Source organism: Cyprinus carpio, chromosome B12, assembly GCF_018340385.1.
Source record: "Cyprinus carpio isolate SPL01 chromosome B12, ASM1834038v1, whole genome shotgun sequence".
NCBI lineage: Eukaryota > Metazoa > Chordata > Actinopteri > Cypriniformes > Cyprinidae > Cyprinus > Cyprinus carpio.
Window position 1 is genome coordinate 2,874,874 of NC_056608.1, and position 20,230 is coordinate 2,895,103.

Consider the following 20,230-nt stretch of genomic DNA (forward strand, 5'->3'; position numbering starts at 1 on the left):
GTGTAATGTGAGTATAGTGCCACATTAAGACACTTTTAACTAAAATACACAGAGTCCATAATCCATAATAACACTTCCTCCAGTGAAAAAGTGCATCTCCTGTTGTCTCTCACATCAGAATCCAGACACATATTTGTTTAGAGCTGTTTAAACGCTGCTTGATCTGTGCAGATTTCTCTCCTGATTCACACCAGAACACTTTTTACTGTCAACTTTATATTAGAGGACTTCTGTTTTAGTTGGAAGCATTAGTTAAAAGTTAAAAGCGTCTTAATGCTGGATGTGTTTCATCTTTTGTCTTCTCCAGATGTTAACAGATGGACTGGAGTGCTGTGGATTAATTGTAGATTATTGTGATGTTTTTATCAGCTGTTTGAACTCTCATTCTGACGGCACCCATTCACTGCAGAGCATCCATTGCTGAGACACTGATGCAGTGCTACATTTCTACAAACCTGATCCCAATCTTGGATGATTTGAGGGTGAAAACATTTTCAATTCTGGGTGAACTGTGCCTTTAAACAGGCTTGTAGTAGTTTTAATATTTAATAAAAGACAGAAACAATTATAAAATTAGGGTTTTTGTCTAGCGGTAGTTTAAAAACAGAGAAATTCGTTTTGCTCACGACGTCAATACCTTTGATACGTTTTTATCAAAATCCTTGTGTTTTTTTGTTTTGTTTTTGTTTTAAGTTTAACGGAAGATTGGCGATTTGTTGTTTACATGTCCATATTCTGTTTTTCTGTTAAACAATCCAGAGCAGTCATTGATTGATTCTCTTCATTCACAAAATGCTCCTTGTTTTAGTTTAGGAGAAATGCACATCAAAGCTTCATCTTTGTAATGTTTATTAGGTTGATTTCTATCTTCAGATGAATAGAGCTGTTATCAAGGCTTAGATGCTCCTCCAAATCCAGATGTTTCTGCTAGTTCCGTCTCTCATGAGCTGCTGATATATCGCGGAACGCTGGTGATGTTCGATGTGTCAATGTTGCCCAGATTCCATCGAGTTCTGTACGGAAAATAACATTTTGGTATAGATCGTCCAAATGGCAGTTTAAGCAATAAAAAGGTTGTTATTGAACCATCAAATGAAGTGGAAGACTTTGTTTCCAGACAAATGAACAAGTCTTATTTGTCTTTATTTCAAGTTGTTATAAAGCTGTACAGGACACAAGAGGGCAGCGTTCAACCGAGAGAGAATCTGACTGTTCAGAATGAGCCTATTATTACTGTAACAGGATCATGTGCATATGAGAGTGTTCAGGTGTCATATTGAAAACAACTTGTTACAGTTAGCTGCTTAAAGTATTTAGAATTTTTATTTTGTGTTAAAAAGTGTTTATTTTCAGCAGTTTGATTAAAATTAGCTTTATTTACTTCAGATTAATTTGTGTCAGACAGAGGAAGAGCTGCTTGAGTACAGTGCATTGTGGGATATATTATATGCAGTGTGCTTTGTTGTACACTAAATTTTAAAAATCTGTGTTTTTTCATGTTAGTTATGCATTAAGGATGCATTAAATTGATTAAAAGCAACAGTAAAGACGTATAAGTTACAAAAGATTATTTAGAGTAAATGCTGTTATTTTGAACTGATTCCTGAAAAAAATAAACTGCATCACAATTTCTACAAAAATATTGTGCAGCACAACTGATTTCAACATTGATAATAATCAGAAATGTTTCTTGAGCAGCAAATCATCATATTAGAATGATTTCTGAAGATCATGTGACACTGAAGACTGGAGTAATGATGCTGAAAATATAGTTTTTACTGATTTTGATCAAATAAATGCAGCCTTGTAATGTATATTTTACACTTTGGTAAACAAAGTATATTTGGATACTTTATGTATTTGAATGCTGTCATGATATACATACTGCAGATATAGTTCAGGAATATAATTTGAAACATCCTGGGGTTGTATGCTGTGTTGCATTTGCTGAAATGCTCATTATTATGGCCTCAAATGAGAAGAAAAGTACGAGCTACTGCTTCAAGTTATCAAGTCCCTACAGATGGGACTGAATTGATGAATTTTAATTTTGCATTTCATGTACAAGTTCTCTGTCAAGTCATGACTGCTTGAGTGGTAAAATCAGATCATGTTTTTATGCTTAAATTCAAATTTTACATACATCACATGAGGCTTGACTGAATCAGAAAGAATGCAAATGTTTTGTCATTTTAATGAGGCAATGTGAGAATGTGACAAACAGTCATGAATAATTATGACCAGGTTTGATTTACAGTTTTTCAGATTATGTTTATCCACCACCACTAATTCAGAAGTTAACATTTTGAGCATTTGATTTGCATTTGATTTATATTTTATAAACCCAAATTTAAGGTCTCACTAATGGTGACATGTTTCAGCTTACGAGACAATAGTGCAATAGTGTGGCGAACCACGAGTTGCAGCAAAGCTTAAACACTTCAAATGATTGGGTTTGATTCATTTTTAAAGATCCCACTCGACAGCTTGTGAGGAACAACAGATGAGACGGCTGAGGATCACACGCTTACACATCTGGAAAATCAGCCTTTAGCTGCTGTAGAGAACCTACCACAGTGTTTCTCTGCGGATGTGGCCTGTTTGTGTGCTGCATCATCAGCTCAGCCACCACTAATGGTTGTTTGTGGAAAAATGAACAGAAAGGGAACGCATAATCAGAGGAAATGCTTCCCGCAGTGCAGTTAAAGCTCCACATGAATGGTGCGTGTGCTGATGTAAGGAGATCTGAGGATCTTATCTTTCCTGCGAATGCTGCATCATGTCTGGCTCAGGGATTTCAGTCTAAACCAGATCAGGACAACCACTTAAATGTGTTGTTAGGGAGCTTTCAAGTAACACATTACACAGCTCTTTTTAGCCAGTCATAATTATCATAATTATGAGGTAAAAAGTGATACTTATGAGATAGAAAGTCGAAATTATGAGATAGTTATCATGACAGTCGAAATTGACACGTCCTGATTATGATACATTCTGTTTTTTATTTAATTTTTATTATTATTATTTACTTTTTATTTCAGTTTCATGATAATTTGGACTCTCATAGTTGAAAGTCAGTTTCAACTCTCTGTCTCAATTATGATTTATCTCATAATTATAGCTGTCATAATTGTAACTTTTTATCTCTCTGATTTCTCATAATTTTGACTTTTGCGATCATTTTGACTTTGTTATGTTTTTGTACCTCAATTTTACTTTTTTGTAATATCACACAGCCAACTTTAGCCAATCATAATTATAATACAAGGTTATAAACATGAGATAAAAGGTCAAAATCATGAGATAAATAGTGATACTTATGAGATAGAAAGTTGAAATTATGAGATAGTCATCATGACAGTAGAAATTGACAAGTCCTGATTATGACACATTCTGTTTGTTTATTATTTATTTTTTATTTCAGTTTCTGGATAATTTGGACTCTCATAGGTTTGATTTTGTTTAAAGTCAGTTTCAACTCTTTATCTCAGTTATGACTTAATCTCAGTTATACCTGTCATAATTGTAACTTTATCTCTCTGACCTCATAATTTTGACTTTTGTGATCATTTTGACTTTGTTATTATGTCTTTGTACCTTAATTTAACTTTTTTTTGTATGAATGAATGAATGATACATTTATATGCATTTGTAATATCACACAGCCAACTTTAGCCAATCATAATTATAATACACAGTTATAAACATGAGATAAAAGGTCAAAATTATGAGATAAATAGTGATACTTATGAGATAGAAAGATGAAATTATGAGATACATATTAATAACAGTCGAAATTGAGAAGTCATGCATTTTAATTTTGACTTTTTATCCCATAATTTTTCTCAAGTTATTATCTCATAGTTTTATCCAGTGATGAAGAATCAGTGGGCGGGGCTAAACAGGCAGCGATGTTGATCTTCTTCTGTGGGGGCGGGGTTTATCCACACTATTACATCACAGAGTAGAACATTCCTAAAGCTGTCATTTTAAAACGAGACGAGATAGTTGTGAATTCTGAAACTTACAGGATGTTTAATAGCACAATGACCTCTTTTATGTCAAAAGATCGAGGGAATTTTGGCTTTTCAGTTCAAGGCTTTTTAGTAATATCACACACACAGCCCTTTTTAACCAATCAATTATGATAGAAAGTCATAAATATGAGAAAAAAAATCTCAAAACGATGACATAAAAAGTCATATGTAGTTATATTATATCTACTTCATGTATATTGAAATTATGAGATACTAAGTTATCATGACAGGTAAAATTGCATAGTCTTAAAGACACAAAAAATATACTTTTTAGAATTGACGTTGATCTCATATTTAGATTTTTCACGATAATTTATGTATCTCATAATTTTTATTTATTTTTGGTTAACTTTAACTCAATAATTTTCTTATAATTTTGACTGTCTTATAATTATAACATCCATATTTTTGTCTTTTTATCTCTTGACATTTATCTCATAATTTTGACTTGTGTGATAAGACTTTGTGATACTTATGACTTTGCATCTCATCATTTTAACGTTTGGTCAGTCGTGACAGTTAAGACTAATAATATCACACAGCCCCTGAGCATTTATCAGAAATATAAATACTTTTCCTCCTGATGTCTTTAGATGCCATGATTTTGGACAATAGGGTCCAGATTTAATTCAGTGGCTTAGTGTGAACGTTATGATAAAGTACAGAGTCAGTAACACAGTGGATCGCTGATGTCTCCTCAAACCCTGGCTCTTCTCCTTCTGTCACCTGTGGCTTGTAGTTACTCTGGATGACTCTACAAAGTCTGTGATCACCACTTGTGGTTCTCCCAGCTTCTTCACACACTTTCCCACCGTCCTAAGCACCTGGCCCAGCCGGCGGTCCAAGGCCTGCAGGTGGTCCTCGGTCAGGACTGGCGTGAGAGGGTCTCTGGAGAGGGATTCCCTCATGACGTCACTCAGACGGTACTCGGACTGCGCCAGAAGCTTCAGTCTGAACAGCGTAGAGCGCTTGATCCTGTGAGAGGCCATGGCTTTATTAAGTGTGTCTAATACCGTTCTTCAGATGAACTTCAGAATAATATCATTTGATAATTGAAAAAGAATTTGAGAAAGATCCTTACATGCAACACTGGGTCAATGGAGCAAGAATGGACATCTCATCATGAGAATGCCGGCCAAACCTGCAGCAGACGAGAGGATGAAGAAACCCGTTTGGACACATAACAAACAAACAAGCAAACATATAAATAAATACAAATAAAATCTTGCTTTGGTAAATCTTAATTAAGAAAAGTCCAAGTGATGACAAAAACAGAAATTATGAGATACTAAGTCATAATCATATCAGTGAAAATTGACAAAAAGACTTTCACTTTTATCTCATAATTTTTACTTTGTCCTTTTCGACCTTTTATCTTTATTATTGTGACTTTTATCAAAATAAAACTTTGCTTTGGTAAATCATAATTAGGAAAAGTCCAAGTGATGACAAAAAAAAAAAACAGAAATTATGAGATACTAAGTCATAATCATACTGAAAATTGTGACATAAAATGTTACTTTTTTACCATGTATTTCAATCTTTGTGATACTTACACTTTTACAGTATCTCATAATTTTCACTGTCCTTTTCGACTGTTTATCTCAATTATTATGACTTTGTTGTCACAAAGCCAACTTTTTGTCTCATAATTATAACCTGTCATCATTTTGATTTTTTAATTCATCTCAATTTTGACTTGTGTGATTATTTTGATTTTTGTCATAATTATGACTTTGTATATCATAAGTTTGACTGTGAATTTCAACTTATCTCAATTATGATTTTGTCACATTTTCAACTTTTTATCTCATAATTTTGACTTTTTTTGTCAGTTTTGAGTATTTACCTCAATTATGACTTTTTGTCATGGTTTTGACCTTTTGTCTCAACTTTTAACTCAATTATGACTTTGTATCTCATAATTTTGACTGTCAATTTCAACTTACATCAATTATTATTTTGTCATACTTTCAACTTTGTCATAATTAAGATTTTTTTTTTGTAACTCAAATATGACTTGTATCTCACAATTTTGACTTTGTTGACTTTATCTTATAATCATGACTTTTTATGTCATAATATTAATTCAACCAAATTATGACTTGACGTGATCGCAACAGTCAAAACCAATGAAAGAGATGTGCAGTGCATTGCAGAAATGAGTTCAGTGTTCATGTCCAGATGAGCACATACCCTCTGGCGTTGTCTACGTGGAGCAGGAAACCATCATCTCCAAACTTGGTGAATATTTCATAGTGATGTCTGTCCATGTTTCCTAAAATATGAAGGAAAAGATTTTTTTATTTTTTTTTTTGCTTTAAGGCCATTACACTGGCTTTAAAGTGCCCTTATTGTTAATATGAGGCTTATTTTGGTGCATTGTCAGGTATAAAATCACTTCACGTAAAATTTTGCCATGAAGTTAATTCCATCAAATGTGGATATTAACATGCCTGTGAGAAAGTCAAATATTGCCATGTCAATAATGTTGAGCAGTCTGTTCCCAGAGTTGTAGGGATATAGTTTTTTGACGTTATCGCAGTATAAAGGGTTGACCTCCCACCTGAGAAAGACAGAGAAGACGTTAATTGCTTCAAGCTGTTGGACTCATCTGAACATTACTGAACTTTAGACCCTTTTGTGAGCGTGACAAACATTTTTGCTTCTCAGCCATGGTTTGGAACAAGAGCTGGATTTCTCAATCCAAATAAGGACATTCTATGTTACATAAAACAACCAATGTGTTGATCAGAATGGAATATTGTTTTATTTTCTGTATAAATCAAGTCTAAATAGATGCTTTTTAACTTTCTTAAAACATATTCCTGTTCTCATTAAGTCACAAAGAGAACACAAACGTTCTTTGTACTCGAAACTGAACTTGAGTGATTTAGTGTGTATGAAAGTCCCAGCGTACTCCTCTCTCCCGGTAAAACTGTAGGCGCGGATCCAGGGGTTTGGGATGGAGATTCGAGGGGCGATGCTCAAACCCGGCAGATAAGCAGACATGGAGCCCTCCAGCAGATCCGGGTGACCACACACCGCGTACTCCGACTTACACACGTACAAACACTTGGCGAAGAAACATGTGTTGTTGGCTGCTCAAGGACAAAGAAAAGCATTCAAAACAACTCACGCTCTTGGAAAAATATGAGATACTGTATATAAAAGTTCGGGGTCTTTTTAATGTTTTTGAAAGATGTCTCTTCTGTTCAGCAGGGCTGCATTTGTTTAAAAATGTGAAATATTATTGTGATTTAAAACAGCTGTTTTCTGTGTGAATCTCTGTTAAAGTGTAATTTATTTCTGTGATGTGCAGCTGTATTTTCAGCATCATTACTCCAGTCTTCAGTGTCACATGATCTTCAGAAATCATTCTAATATGATGATTTGCTGCTCGAGAAACATTTCTGATTATTATCAATGTTGAACACAGTTGTGCTGCACAATATATTTGTGGAAACTGATACATTTTTATTTTTCAGGATTCACAGATGAATAGAAAGTTCTAAAGAACAGCATTTATTTGAAATAGAAATCTTTTGTAATTGTCATTATAAATGTCTTTACTCACATTTGTAATTAATTTAATGCATCCTTGCTGAATAAAAGTATTAATTAAAAAAAAGTGCTTACCCCAAACTTTTGATGCCAATTTCAATAGTATGTATTAGATAAAATGTTTTTGTTTTTTGACTGGTAAAGTCAACCTGGAGAGGTGAAGAACACACTGCGCAGTTCCTCGTTGTGTGTTATGTCCAGAATTTCACCCGTCACGTTGATGAAGCGTCCCGTCACCGGTGGAACTCTCCGGAAGTCCAGCACTCTGCACAAAACCCACAGATTCACACATTAATGGCTTGCCATCTGATTCAGTGTTCATTTCAACCTGATTCTTGACAACGAAGCCTCTTTAAATTATTTTGAGTGAGAGATCATCCTAAAATATCAAAAAAGGTTTGCTAAGGGAATTTAGAGGCAATCATTAAGGTATTAAATAATAATAACATTCTACTCAACAGACTGATTCTTAGAGGATTTTTAATTAATCTCCAACCATAATAACAATTCCACTGCGTTCCTTCAGTGAGTCATTATTCCTCATCTGAAGAGATTTAATCAAGCTCAGATGAGGAATAACCTGCAGGGAAACAGCCTTCTCTCCAGTGTCTCAGCTCACACCACTAATGACAGGGTGGATCTCTTGGGGAATTCCTGTTCACTGGGGGTTTGCTCTTTGAAAAGCTGCTTTAGAAATGATATGCACTGTGAAAAGCACTATACGATTAAACTGAATTGAACTGTAAACCCTCAGACTTCAGAAACGCTCTCAGTTAGACAAATGAAGATTCAGCAACATGTTTTACAAAAGCTAACAATACGACAACAATATTAAGGCAAAGCATGTAATATCTGCACCGCTTGTGTTGGTCAAATAGATCCCACCCATTTTGGTTCTAGTATTTTAGGGTTTTTGTGTAAGTTTTCAGTTGTGAACTAAACTAATCAGTTATGAGGAGAGTCACAACTACAGACTTTGATTTGAAGAAAAAAATCAGACAAAACGTACAATGTGAACTTAACTAGTAGCACTGCAAATGACAATGAATTAAAAACAATATCAGTATATCTATCTATCTATCTATCTATCTATCTATCTATCTATCTATCTATCTATCTATCATCTGTCCATCCATCATCCATCTGTCCATCCATCATCCATCTGTCCATCCATCAATCCATCCTTCCATCCATCCTTCCGTTCATCCATCCATCAATCCATCATTCTGTCCATCCATCCGTCCATCCATCCATCAATCCATCCGTCCGGCCATCCATCAATCCATCCTTCCGTCCATCCATCGTTCTGTCTGTCTGTCCATCAATCCATCATCCATCCATCTGTCCATCAATCCATCATCCATCCATCCATCATCCATCAATCCATCATCCATCCATCCATCATCCATCATCCATCATCCATCCATCCATCAATCCATCCATCCGCAAACACAACAGAATGAAATGTATTTTTAATGAATCGTGCATCATAAATATATTTTACATTCCATCCATCATCCATCATCCATCATCCATCATCCTTCCATCATCCATCATCCATCCATCATCCATCATCCATCCATCCATCCATCTATCAATCCATCAATCCATCATCCATTATCCATCCATTCATCCATCCATCCATCCATCATCCATCCATCTATCATCCATCATCCATCCATCAATCCATCATCCATCCATCCATCATCCATCATCCATCAATCCATCAATCCATCATCCATCCATCCATCCATCCATCCATCATCCATCCATCCATCATCCATCATCCATCCATCCATCTATCATCCATCCATCCATCATCCATCCATCAATCCATCATCCATCCATCCATCATCCATCATCCATCATCCATCCATCATCCTTCCATCATCCATCAATCCATCATCCATCCATCCATCCATCCATCATCCATCATCCATCCATCAATCCATCATCCATCCATCCATCATCCATCATCCATCCATCCATGATCCATCATCCATCATCCATCAATCCATCATCCATCCATCCATCCATCATCCATCATCCATCCATCTACTACCAGTCAAAAGTTTTTGAACAGTAAGATTTTTTTGTTTTTTAAGAATTATCTTCTGTTCACCAAGCCTGCATTTATACAGCAAAAGCAGTAATATTGTGAAATATTTTTACTATTTAAAATAACTATTGATTTAAGATGTTGATTGCATATATTTTATGTTTATTACAAAATATGCATATTATTGTACATATCTTAGGAGTGGGAGAACACTAAAGAGATTTGCTCATTTTGAATGTCTGATTTGGTGGAGATTTCTTTGCAGAGTTATGGGTAATGTAGTTTTTAATTAGAAATTATGTGTTGAACAGGTTGACCTTTCAACAAAAGTGTACACTATCGATTAAAAACCTCATATGTCACAACAGGTCAGCCTTGAACAGCTTATAAGTTATTGTTCCCCTATGGAATAAATAAATGGGACTTTTACTTCCAAAATCTGACTGTTGCTCTCTACTGAGTGAAGTGATCTTGTTAGTAGTGATCAGTAGTTAGTCAGTAATCTGGTAAAAGTGGTTAAAGAAAGCCCACAAAATTTTGACTTTTTTAGGGAAATCAACATGCAAACAGCTGCCAGAGTTTCTGTGTCTGTAATCTATGAGATCTTTTTTTAAGTGAGATTTTATGGTCTCTGTTTTAGTGAACTCCTCTGATGTCGGTCTGCTCTAGGGTTTCATCACTGTACTGTATAATCCTTCCTCAATCAAGCTGAAGCTCATTGTCTCAACAGGCCTCACAATGATGTCCACTCATATCAGATCCTTCACCGTATAATTCACTCCTGCCCTCGAGGACCGCCTCACCTGTCCAGGTGGAATGCTGCTATCTCAGCATTGTGCCTCTGAAAGTCGACAAAATAGAAGAAGTTCTCCGGAGTCTCTTCGTGACGCTCCTGTCTGAAATCAACAAGGGCCTATCAGTTCTATCAGCTCAACATAAACCGATGCATAATCATCTGCACATCGAAATAACAAAGTGTTACCTCATTGGTTTAAACATAGCTTTGCCAAAGTCTTGGAGCTTCAGAGCCAACTTCAGGTGAAGACCGCTGGGTTTAACCACTGATTGGACATTCAGAATAAGAGAAGATGGTTTTGTTTCTTTAATATGAATGTACAGGTATATACACACATACAGTGCCCTCCATAAGTATTAAAACAGTAAAGACAAAATTGCTTTGTTTGCTGTGGAGTCAAGACATTTGCAAATATGATTAATAGATGAATATGAGACAAAACTGCAGAATGTCATGGTTTATTATTAGCTGTTTCAACACATACACTTTTTTTTTATTTGTAATGTTTGGACCGTGAGATGTTATTTTTTACTCCCCAGAGTCGATCTTTCAGCTGTAATAGTTTAATTATAGAGGGATCTTCACATAACAGAGCCTGCAGTGTCCACTGCGTCTGAGGTTGTGTGAAGCTGTGACAGTCCAGACTCCTTTCAGCTCCTTTCCAGCTCAATCAGATCAATAGTTCACAAACTCAACCATGCTCCAAAATAACACACAAGTACTGAGGGAAACAGAAAAACGACACAAAACCTCGAGCCAAACAATACCAAGCTTGTAGTTGTACAGTATTAGGCCAAAAAGAGCTAAAAGGGGGAGACGTCACGTGGTTATAGCGTGGGGTTGTTGTGTGAGACCTTGTTGTGAGGTTTGAACGTTTACTCCAGACTGATTTCTTGAGTGACAGATGTTTGTTTCTGAACGGTTATAAATGGCCTCATCTACCTTAAACCAGTTCATTATGAACTTATAATAACATATACTGGTCTTGCATCAAAGTTACAGTATATACTAGATGACTATGATGGTTAACTGTAAACGACCTCAACTTATAGGGTAAAAATGACAGTGTTTTATTGTAAAACACTGTTTCTGAAAAGCTCAGTTGAATTGAATTTCACAATATTATGGTGAAAGGTTATATTTACTTATTTAATTCACGAAACTATGCATACACGTTTTATATACACAGGGTTGGTAGGATTTTTTAATGTTTTTCAAAGAAGCCTCTTCTGCTCACCAAGGTTGCATTTTTATGGGGTTTTTTTTATCAAAAATACGGTAAAATCAGTACAATTATGAAATATTATTACAATTTAAAACAGCTGTTTTTATGTGAATATCCGTTGAACTGTGATTTATTTCTGTGATCAAAGCTGAATTTTCAGCATAATTACTCACATGCATGTGTTTGTACTTATATACAGTACAGGTCAAAAGTTTGGAAACATTACTATTTTTAATGTTTTTGAAAGAAGTTTCTTCTGCTCATCAAGCCTGCATTTATTTGATCAAAAATACAGAAAAAAAATGTAATATTGTGATATATTATTACAATTTAAAATAATTGTTTTTTAAATTTATTATACTTTAAATGATCATTTATTTCTGTGATGCAAAGCTGAATTTTTAGGATCATTATCACATGATCCTTTAGAAATCATTCTAATATGATGATTCATTATCAAAGTTGGAAACAGTTTCTGCTGCTTAATATTTTTTCAGAACATGTGATACTTTTTTTAGGATACTTTGATGAATAAAAAGTAAAAAAAAAAAAAAAAAAAAAAAAAAAAAAAGAAGCTATGTTTTTAAAATATAAATATTTTGTAAAACAATATACACTACTGGTCAGTAATTTGGGGTCAGTAATTTCTTTTTTCTTTCTTTTTTTTTTTTAAATAAAATCAATACTTTTATTCAGCAAGGATGTGTTAAATTGATAAAAAGTGATAGTAAAGAAAATATATTATTAGAATTTTTTTTTTGGGGTTTGAATAAATGCAGTTCTTTTTTAACCTTTTATTCATCAAATATATTAGACAGCAGAACTGTTTCCAACACTCATAATAAATCAGAATATTAGAATGATTTCTAAATGATCATGTGATAGACTGGATGTTACATGTGGACACTGAAGGCTGGAGTAATGATGCTGAAAATTCAGCTTTGCATCACAGGAATAAATTATTTTTTTAAAGTATATTCAAATAGAAAACTATATTTTTAAGTTGTAATAATATTTCACAATATTACTGTTTTTTCTGTATTTTTGATCAAATAAATGCAGGCTTGATGAGCAGAAGAAACTTCTTTCAAAAAAATAAAAAATAGTAATGTTTCCAAACTTTTGGTCTGTACTGTATATACACACACACATAATAAATATACACAGAACACACACGTACATTATGTAAACAGAAACGTTTATTTTGGATGTGATTAATCGTTTGACAGCACTAGTAAAAATCTATATTTACCTTGTGAGCAGTCGCATGCACCCTTCAGTGCTTTCTCATCCTGAGTGAAATCTGTCAGACATGATGAAACACAGCAGGATGAGCATATTTCAGGTTTAGGGTTTATTTCTCTGATGCTGTTGGAGAGAGCATGACCTGCGCTGATGACGGTGGCCGTCTGCATGTCTCGCAGGAGTCTGTCGATGCTGCCGTCCTCTCCTGAGTACAGCGCATAGCGACTGATCCCTAGATGGAACTGCAGCCAGCTGGCCCCGGGGTCAAAGGTCACGACGTGATCGGGTATAGTGATGTTTGAAGCTGCTGCCGCCTCGATGTAGAACTTCTTCAGTCTGTACGAGAGCAGACAACGAGAGCTGGCACTGCAGACCTGATCTCTCTTTATATCATATTTAGATTCTGAAATGTTTTTTTGTTTCTCTTTAAACATGAGAGTTACTCTCCCGCACAAAACTTGGAATGAAAAGAGTAGAGATTGCACATTTGGTGAGCTCTCTTTTAAGTCATCGACCTAGATAGGTATTATTAGCTCTTAAAATAATGAGTTCCTCCAGCGAGCACAGGTCTGCACATGTAGGGACTTTAAGATGTAAAACAGCACAATCTGATTCCAAAGCGTCAGCAACCTGCCAACAGCATTCTTTGACTCCCATAGAAAGAGACTTATGTTTTATTACTGTAGAACCAAGCCACACACACACGTTAACATACATACGTCTATATATATATTTGTATGTATGTATATCAAATTTAACAGCATTTAAAAGCCAGCATGAATATAATAATAATAATTAATATAACAAGAATAAACATTTAAATATATAAATAAATAAAGATAAATAAAATACACTGCCATTCAAAAGTTTGGGATCAGTAAGATTTTTTATGTTTTTTTAAAGATGTTTATTCTGCTCATCAAAGATGCATTTATTTGATCAAAAATACAGAAAAAACAGTAATATTGTGAAATAATATTACAATTTAAAATAATGGTTTTCTATTTTAATATACTGTAAAATATAATTTATTCATGTGATGCAAAGCTGGATTTTCATCATCCATTAATCCAGTCTTCAGTGTTACTGCAAACTGCAATAATATTTCATCATATTTTTTTCTGTATCTTTAATCAAATGTCTTAAAATAGACAAGCTATTCTGAATTGTAATATTATTTCACAATATTACATTTTTACTGTATCTTTAATAAGTGTCTTATATGCAATAATATTTCATCATTTTTTTTCTGTATCTTTAATCAAATAAATGCAACTTTGATGAGCTTAAGAGACTTATTACTATTTATTTTATTGAAATGAAATGGCATTCACATATATAAAAATACAAATAAACAATTAAAAAGGATGACACAATACAATAGAATTTAGTACACAATTAATATATTACTATTATATAAATATAATAACAATCAATATTTATTTAAAGGAATTTTAAATTTTGCTTTATTTTTTTAACACAATGGTATAATACTATATTAATGTAAAAATAATAAATATGCATTTAAATAAATGTATAATTTTGCTTTATGTCTTTCTTTTTACAGGCATTATACTGTTATAATAATTAAATGTCACTGAAATAAATGACATTCGCACATTCCCAGTTAACTGGCAGTGTGATATATTTTACATTTATGGTGGGATTATAATATAATAATAAATATATGATCACTATTATTGGTGTAACCTTTAACATTTAACTTTGTATGCATCTGTACAACTTTTTAATACATTTTGTATTCAATTTACACAGTGCATTTGATCAGTATGATGCATCATGACTGGAGTCTCTGAATATAAGCTCCAGAAATGTTTAGCAGGAGCTCTGTGCTCTTCAGCGGTGCGTTCATACTGAGTTCTCACAGCGGGTTATGATCATAAATATAGCACACGCTCTTGAGGTGTTTTTCACCCCCAATCAGAGATGCTGACCACTGACCAACCCACAACTTCTGAAACAACAAACTCTGGACTAGAGGTCCTGATTACAGTGGGTGGTTTACGGCAAAGCTGTGATTATGTGTTGCTCGCTGGCCTGTCTGCACTTGAACTGAACGGCTCACGGTCAGAGCAATTAAAAGAGTGATTTGTCTACACCACTGCCTGTGAAACACTACATATAACCCACAAAACAACTCAAAATACCTTTTCTGTAGGGGCAGCAAGAGGGAGTTCTGCTATAAAAAGCGATCTTTTGAGTCAAAGATTCTGCAGCATTGCCTTACTAAGAGAATATAGCTACAATAAAAATACTGAACTCATTTTATAATCATTTTTACATTTATTTTATATATGTATTATATTATAATTTCACTTTTTTTTTAATAAAAAGGTATAATATAATACTATTAGATTAATTCAATAATAATAGTAATAAATAATAATAATAATAATAATTCATTTATTTAAACAAATAAAATAATAAATAATTTAGCTTTATTTGAGTTTTTTTAAACAACAAGGTATAATAATTCACATAGCAATAATAATGCACTATTATATAAATTCATATAATAATGAATAAATAAATAAATATTATATAATATTTCTTCTTTATTTTTACTTATTTAAACACCAAGGCATCATTTAATTATATATTATATATATATATATATTAGTGCTGTTAAATGATTAATCATGATTATTTACATAAATATACACAGTACACACAGATATATTATGTAAATAAAAACTTTTAATTTGGATGCGATTAATCGTTTGACAGCACTAATATATATGTGTGTGTGTGTGTGTGTGTGTGTGTGTGTGTGTGTGTGTTATTTTTGCCTAGTGCAGGCATAACATAATACTACTATAAATAAATAAATTAATTGAGGTACTTTTATCAACTACATTAGATAAAATGAATTAGCAATAAAATACTGCTAAACCATTTATTCATCTTAATGTTCATTACAATGTTTATTAATACATTATTGAAACTGTATCATTTAATAATATTTAAAGCACCTGAGCAAACACTGAATAGCTGTATTTTGATTAACTAACCTTAACGAAGATTAATTAAATACTGTAACAAATGCATTGCTCATTGTTTACTGTTGTTAAAGTTAGCCAAAGGGAAGCATATTATAAACTGTAACTTTTGTTTTACTTTTTTTTTAACAGAACATCTTCTAAAATTCATCAATAATCAACAGGTTGCCATCGTGACAACTTACCCCCTGTGGTCAATGTGTGTTAAACACTGGTGGAAATCTTCAGCGCTCATGTGTCTATACAGAAGCTGATTTACCGAGCATCCCCTGCGAGTCATTCAGTGTGTCCCTCCGATTAAACTCGTCACTTTAGTTAACCCACCTTTCCCAGCGGCTCACTTTCCTCCTGCAGTAGTTCATGAGCTCGTCTTCTTGCAGCAGCCGCTCCTCGGGCCCCAGCTCTGGGGGACGGATGTTGTAGAGCGGGTGTCTGAAGAGCCGCTCCAGCTTAGAGCCTGGCTCGGAGGAGACCGCGGTCAGGTTCTGGCTGGTGGTCCACGGGACGGTCTCCAGGCTGCTGTTGGGGCATGAGCAGCTTTCTCTGGGCAGGTGACACCAGGCTCTGAATCTGGGAAGCAGGATGAAATGGATGTCTGCTGCCAAAAGGGTGACCAAAGTGACGGCCACCAGAAGCCGATCTCTTCTCATGTCAACAGATTGAAGTGAGCAGTTGAGCTCCGCTTCTTCATCGACAAATCCTGCAGCTTCAGTTCTGACCAGTGTTGTGTTCTCAGCTTATTCCATGTGTTCGCTCTGAGCCAGACAGCACAGTGCCCTTCTGAGTCTCTCCTTCTCTCTCTGTGTTGAAGCTTCAGGCAACATTCCAGCTGCACCTTCCCACTTCCCATGTAGCCTCCCATCACACACACATACACACACACACGCGCGCGCACACTGGAGAGAGAGAGAGGGAACGAGTCGGAAAGCAGGTCTGAGTGCCAGCGCACACAAAGCCAGTGTTTTCACTCGAGAAATGAAAAGGCTGGTGGAATCTGCACGTTTCATTGAAACACTGCTGTGTGAGACGGATGGGAAGCTTCCCAGACTGCATCTGGGCCGAACATCTGCCGTTTGTTTGGCTTTGGACGTGCGTGTTTGCGTATCAGCTGTAAAATCATATTTCCGAGGTTCTGTGTAATTTTCTAATTATTCTGTGTTGGGGATGAGAAGGAAAAGGACGAACGGATGCAGAACGAGGCTTTACCCAGTCTAAAAATAGATTTTAGAAAATGCGTTCGCTGGGTAGTTTTTTGACTTTTTTTCCTTTTTTAAAAAAAAAATAATATTTAAGATTTATGTATTTTAATTTACATATAAAATTCCCATCCATTTTGATAAACACACAAACTAATACTAATGTGATACATATTTGTCAATCATAAATCAGTGAAACAGGTAAGAACCATTCGTTTAAAAAATCATGGAATAGTTTGTTATTAACTAGTTGCATCTATTTGATTAAATTTAAACAGTTTAAAATGCATTCATCCAAAAGTTTTGGAATCAGCATATATCTGTACACTGAGAAAATAATTACATTTATTCAATATGAACATGGTTAAAATATGACTAATGACAATATTCAATTATGTATACAGATATAGAGATAAATCTGCTTAGTGTGTATTTAAAACCCATTCAGTTCATAAGTACTATTACAGAAATCCTGAATGATTGACAAATATGCATCACATTAAGTTTATTAGTTTGTTAAAACTGTCTAATCCAAATAGATGGAAATTGTATATGCAATCCAACTATAAATCTCAAAAGGATAGTTTCCCCCAAAAATGAAAATGGATGTAGTTCCAAACCTGTATGAGTTTCTTTTTTCTGACGAAGACAAAAGATGTTGTTTTGAAGAATGAAGATGACTAGACAGTTGACGGTAGCCATTGACTTTCATAGTATTTTTGTTGCATCAGCAGTTACATGTTTGGAACAACTCGAGGCTGAGTAATTATGACAGAATTGTCATTTTTGGGTGAACTATCCCTTTAAATCCAGGCGTGAATATGTACAAAAAAACCAAAACAAAGTCTTTCCTAACACTGAATGAGTGCATGAGTCTATTTTGAGCTATTTTGAAATGCAATCCACCTCATACTCAAAAACAAACTCGTCTTTCTGAATGAAATCACATGTTGTTTGCAGCTGTAGAACAGTGTGTTACTGCTACCAGACGACCTTAATGTTGATTGATTGCCAGCATTTACTTTCAGAAAGAGGTGGCTTCTGGGTAATGCTCATCAGCCAACCGCGTGTTGTGAGGTTCAGGTGTGTGGAGTTTATTTCATGCTGCTGGACTGGGTTCGGGAACACTCACATCGCACTTCATTCTTCTGCCCGAGTTGAAGTGTCGCTGACGCTTGAAGATTTATAAGCTTGTTTTGCTCGTCCTCCAAAGCCTCGAGCTTTGTTTACTTGTACTCTTCGTTATCTGCCTTGGATTATTCATGCAGAGCAGCTCCAAAGCTTCCAGGAATCCTTTCAACAAATTATATAACAGCATGTCAAAAGCTGGCTTTTGGGAAATATTGGCGAGAAGCGGTGAAGAAAGTTTCCTAGTCAAAAAATAAACTGAAATAATAATGCATACAGTATCCGTGACAAGAGCAGCTTCATTCGTACTCACTGGTCTTGCTATCAGACTGCATTCACAGACGCGAGCTGAGCAGGCCGTCACGTTTCACAGCCGTCCAGATCTTCTTGAATGGATTGATAGAAGAACTACAGTGATTCCAAACCGTCTCTTATGGACCATAACAACTATTTTAATTTGATTTGAACGCCACAATTTATGAATTTTGTAGTTTCCTGGAAAATAATTTGTGCCTTGTCTTTGCTTGGATTGTATTGCTATGCTGGGGTGCGTTTCCCAAAAGCAACTATGTTCCATCGTTACCAATAGAGTTCAATAGAACTTACCACCATAGTTAGCTTACGATGCTTTTGGGAAACGCACACCACGCTGCTAAGTTTGCTAAGTTTCAGGAGTGACAAGCACATTTAAATACAAAGTCAATCCCCTAAATGATCATTTTGTGTAACGGAAACAAGTCACAACAGAAAAAAGTTGCAACACAATGAAATTACAATGAAAACCAGAATAAAAAAACATAAATAAAAAAGAACAAAATAAATAGGCCTACACTAAATATTCATCAAATAAATAATTAACAAATTAAGATCACGAAACTAAAACATACACTAAATTCTTCTATGCACTTTAAAGAACGGCATAGTCGTTTTCCCATCAGACATACACATATATACCTCAGTGTATGTGTCTAATTTAGCATTACTTCATTTAACATTGCTAATTCTAATTAAAAAAATGTTGCTGCCGTGTACGTGGCTTAAATGCGATGCAGTTGCTAGGGTTTTGTATGTGGTTGCTATGGCATTGCTAGGGTGTTGTTGGTGGTTTCCATATTGTTGCTAAGTAATGCAGGTGTAATGGAGGATTGTAAAGCAGTGCTGGTTGTGCTTGGGATACTTCATGAATTTCATGACCCATTGTCTGACTGTACGAGCTCTGGGGGGGGATGTGTCTTATGGACCACACTGTTTAAATTTGATTTGCACACCATGAATTATGAACGTGGAGGTTCCCAGGAAAATATTTTTTTCAGACGAGGTACCTGGCTGCTTGTGTTTGGGTTTTGAAGGGTTGTGTGTTACTTTGGTTGGAGCGGTGCTGCAGTGGACACATTCCTCTCTGAGGTCTGGACTGCAGTGATGAACACAATCACAGCGCTGGAGACGCAGGAGCCTGAGTCTCTGATCAAACTTCTCACTCAGTTCAAGCTGTGCTGGATGGTGTTCTTTCGTATTGTTGTTAGGGTGTTCTATTGTTGCTAAGGCATTGTTAGGGTGTTATGGGTGGTTGCTAAGGCACTGATACGCTGTTGTTTCCATAGCATTGATTAAGTGATCTGATTGTTTTTAGACATTATTATGCAGGAGCTTTTATATGGTTGCTAAGGTGTTGCTAAGGCTATGATGTAGCTGGTGCTTTTTATGTGGTTGCTAAGGCGTTGTTATTATGTGGCTGGTGCTTTCTATGTGGTTGCTAAGGCGTTGTTATTATGTAGCTGGTGCTTTCTATGTGGTTGCTATGGCATTGTTATGATGTTGCTAGTGCTTTCTATGTGGTTGCTAAGGCGTTGTTATTATGTAGCTGGTGGTTTCTATATGGTTGCTAAGGTGTTGCTAAGGCACTGCTATGATGTTGCTGGTGTTTTCTATGTGGTTGCTATGGCGTTGTTATTATGTAGCT

General features: G+C 35.0%; 1 protein-coding gene across 3 annotated transcripts; it reads right to left on the reverse strand.

The window, feature by feature from the left end:
• Positions 1-2,000: 2,000 nt before the first annotated feature.
• On the reverse strand, positions 2,001-17,775 carry LOC109068883 (pseudokinase FAM20A-like). 3 transcript variants are annotated; one of them, XM_042734732.1, is made up of 11 exons: positions 16,271-17,775; positions 13,069-13,262; positions 12,934-12,984; positions 10,643-10,721; positions 10,464-10,556; positions 7,751-7,866; positions 6,922-7,138; positions 6,494-6,603; positions 6,234-6,315; positions 5,119-5,178; positions 2,001-5,012 (listed from the first exon to the last, which is right to left on the reverse strand). In XM_042734732.1, exons 1-11 carry the CDS (start codon positions 16,594-16,596, stop codon positions 4,760-4,762), a joined length of 1,581 nt encoding a protein of 526 aa, XP_042590666.1. In that variant the 5' UTR covers positions 16,597-17,775; the 3' UTR covers positions 2,001-4,759. The 3 variants fall into 3 exon arrangements, with proteins under 3 accessions (XP_042590666.1, XP_042590667.1, XP_042590668.1); XM_042734733.1 differs by having other exon boundaries at positions 6,958-7,138; positions 16,271-17,231; XM_042734734.1 differs by having other exon boundaries at positions 16,132-16,413.
• Positions 17,776-20,230: the final 2,455 nt, after the last annotated feature.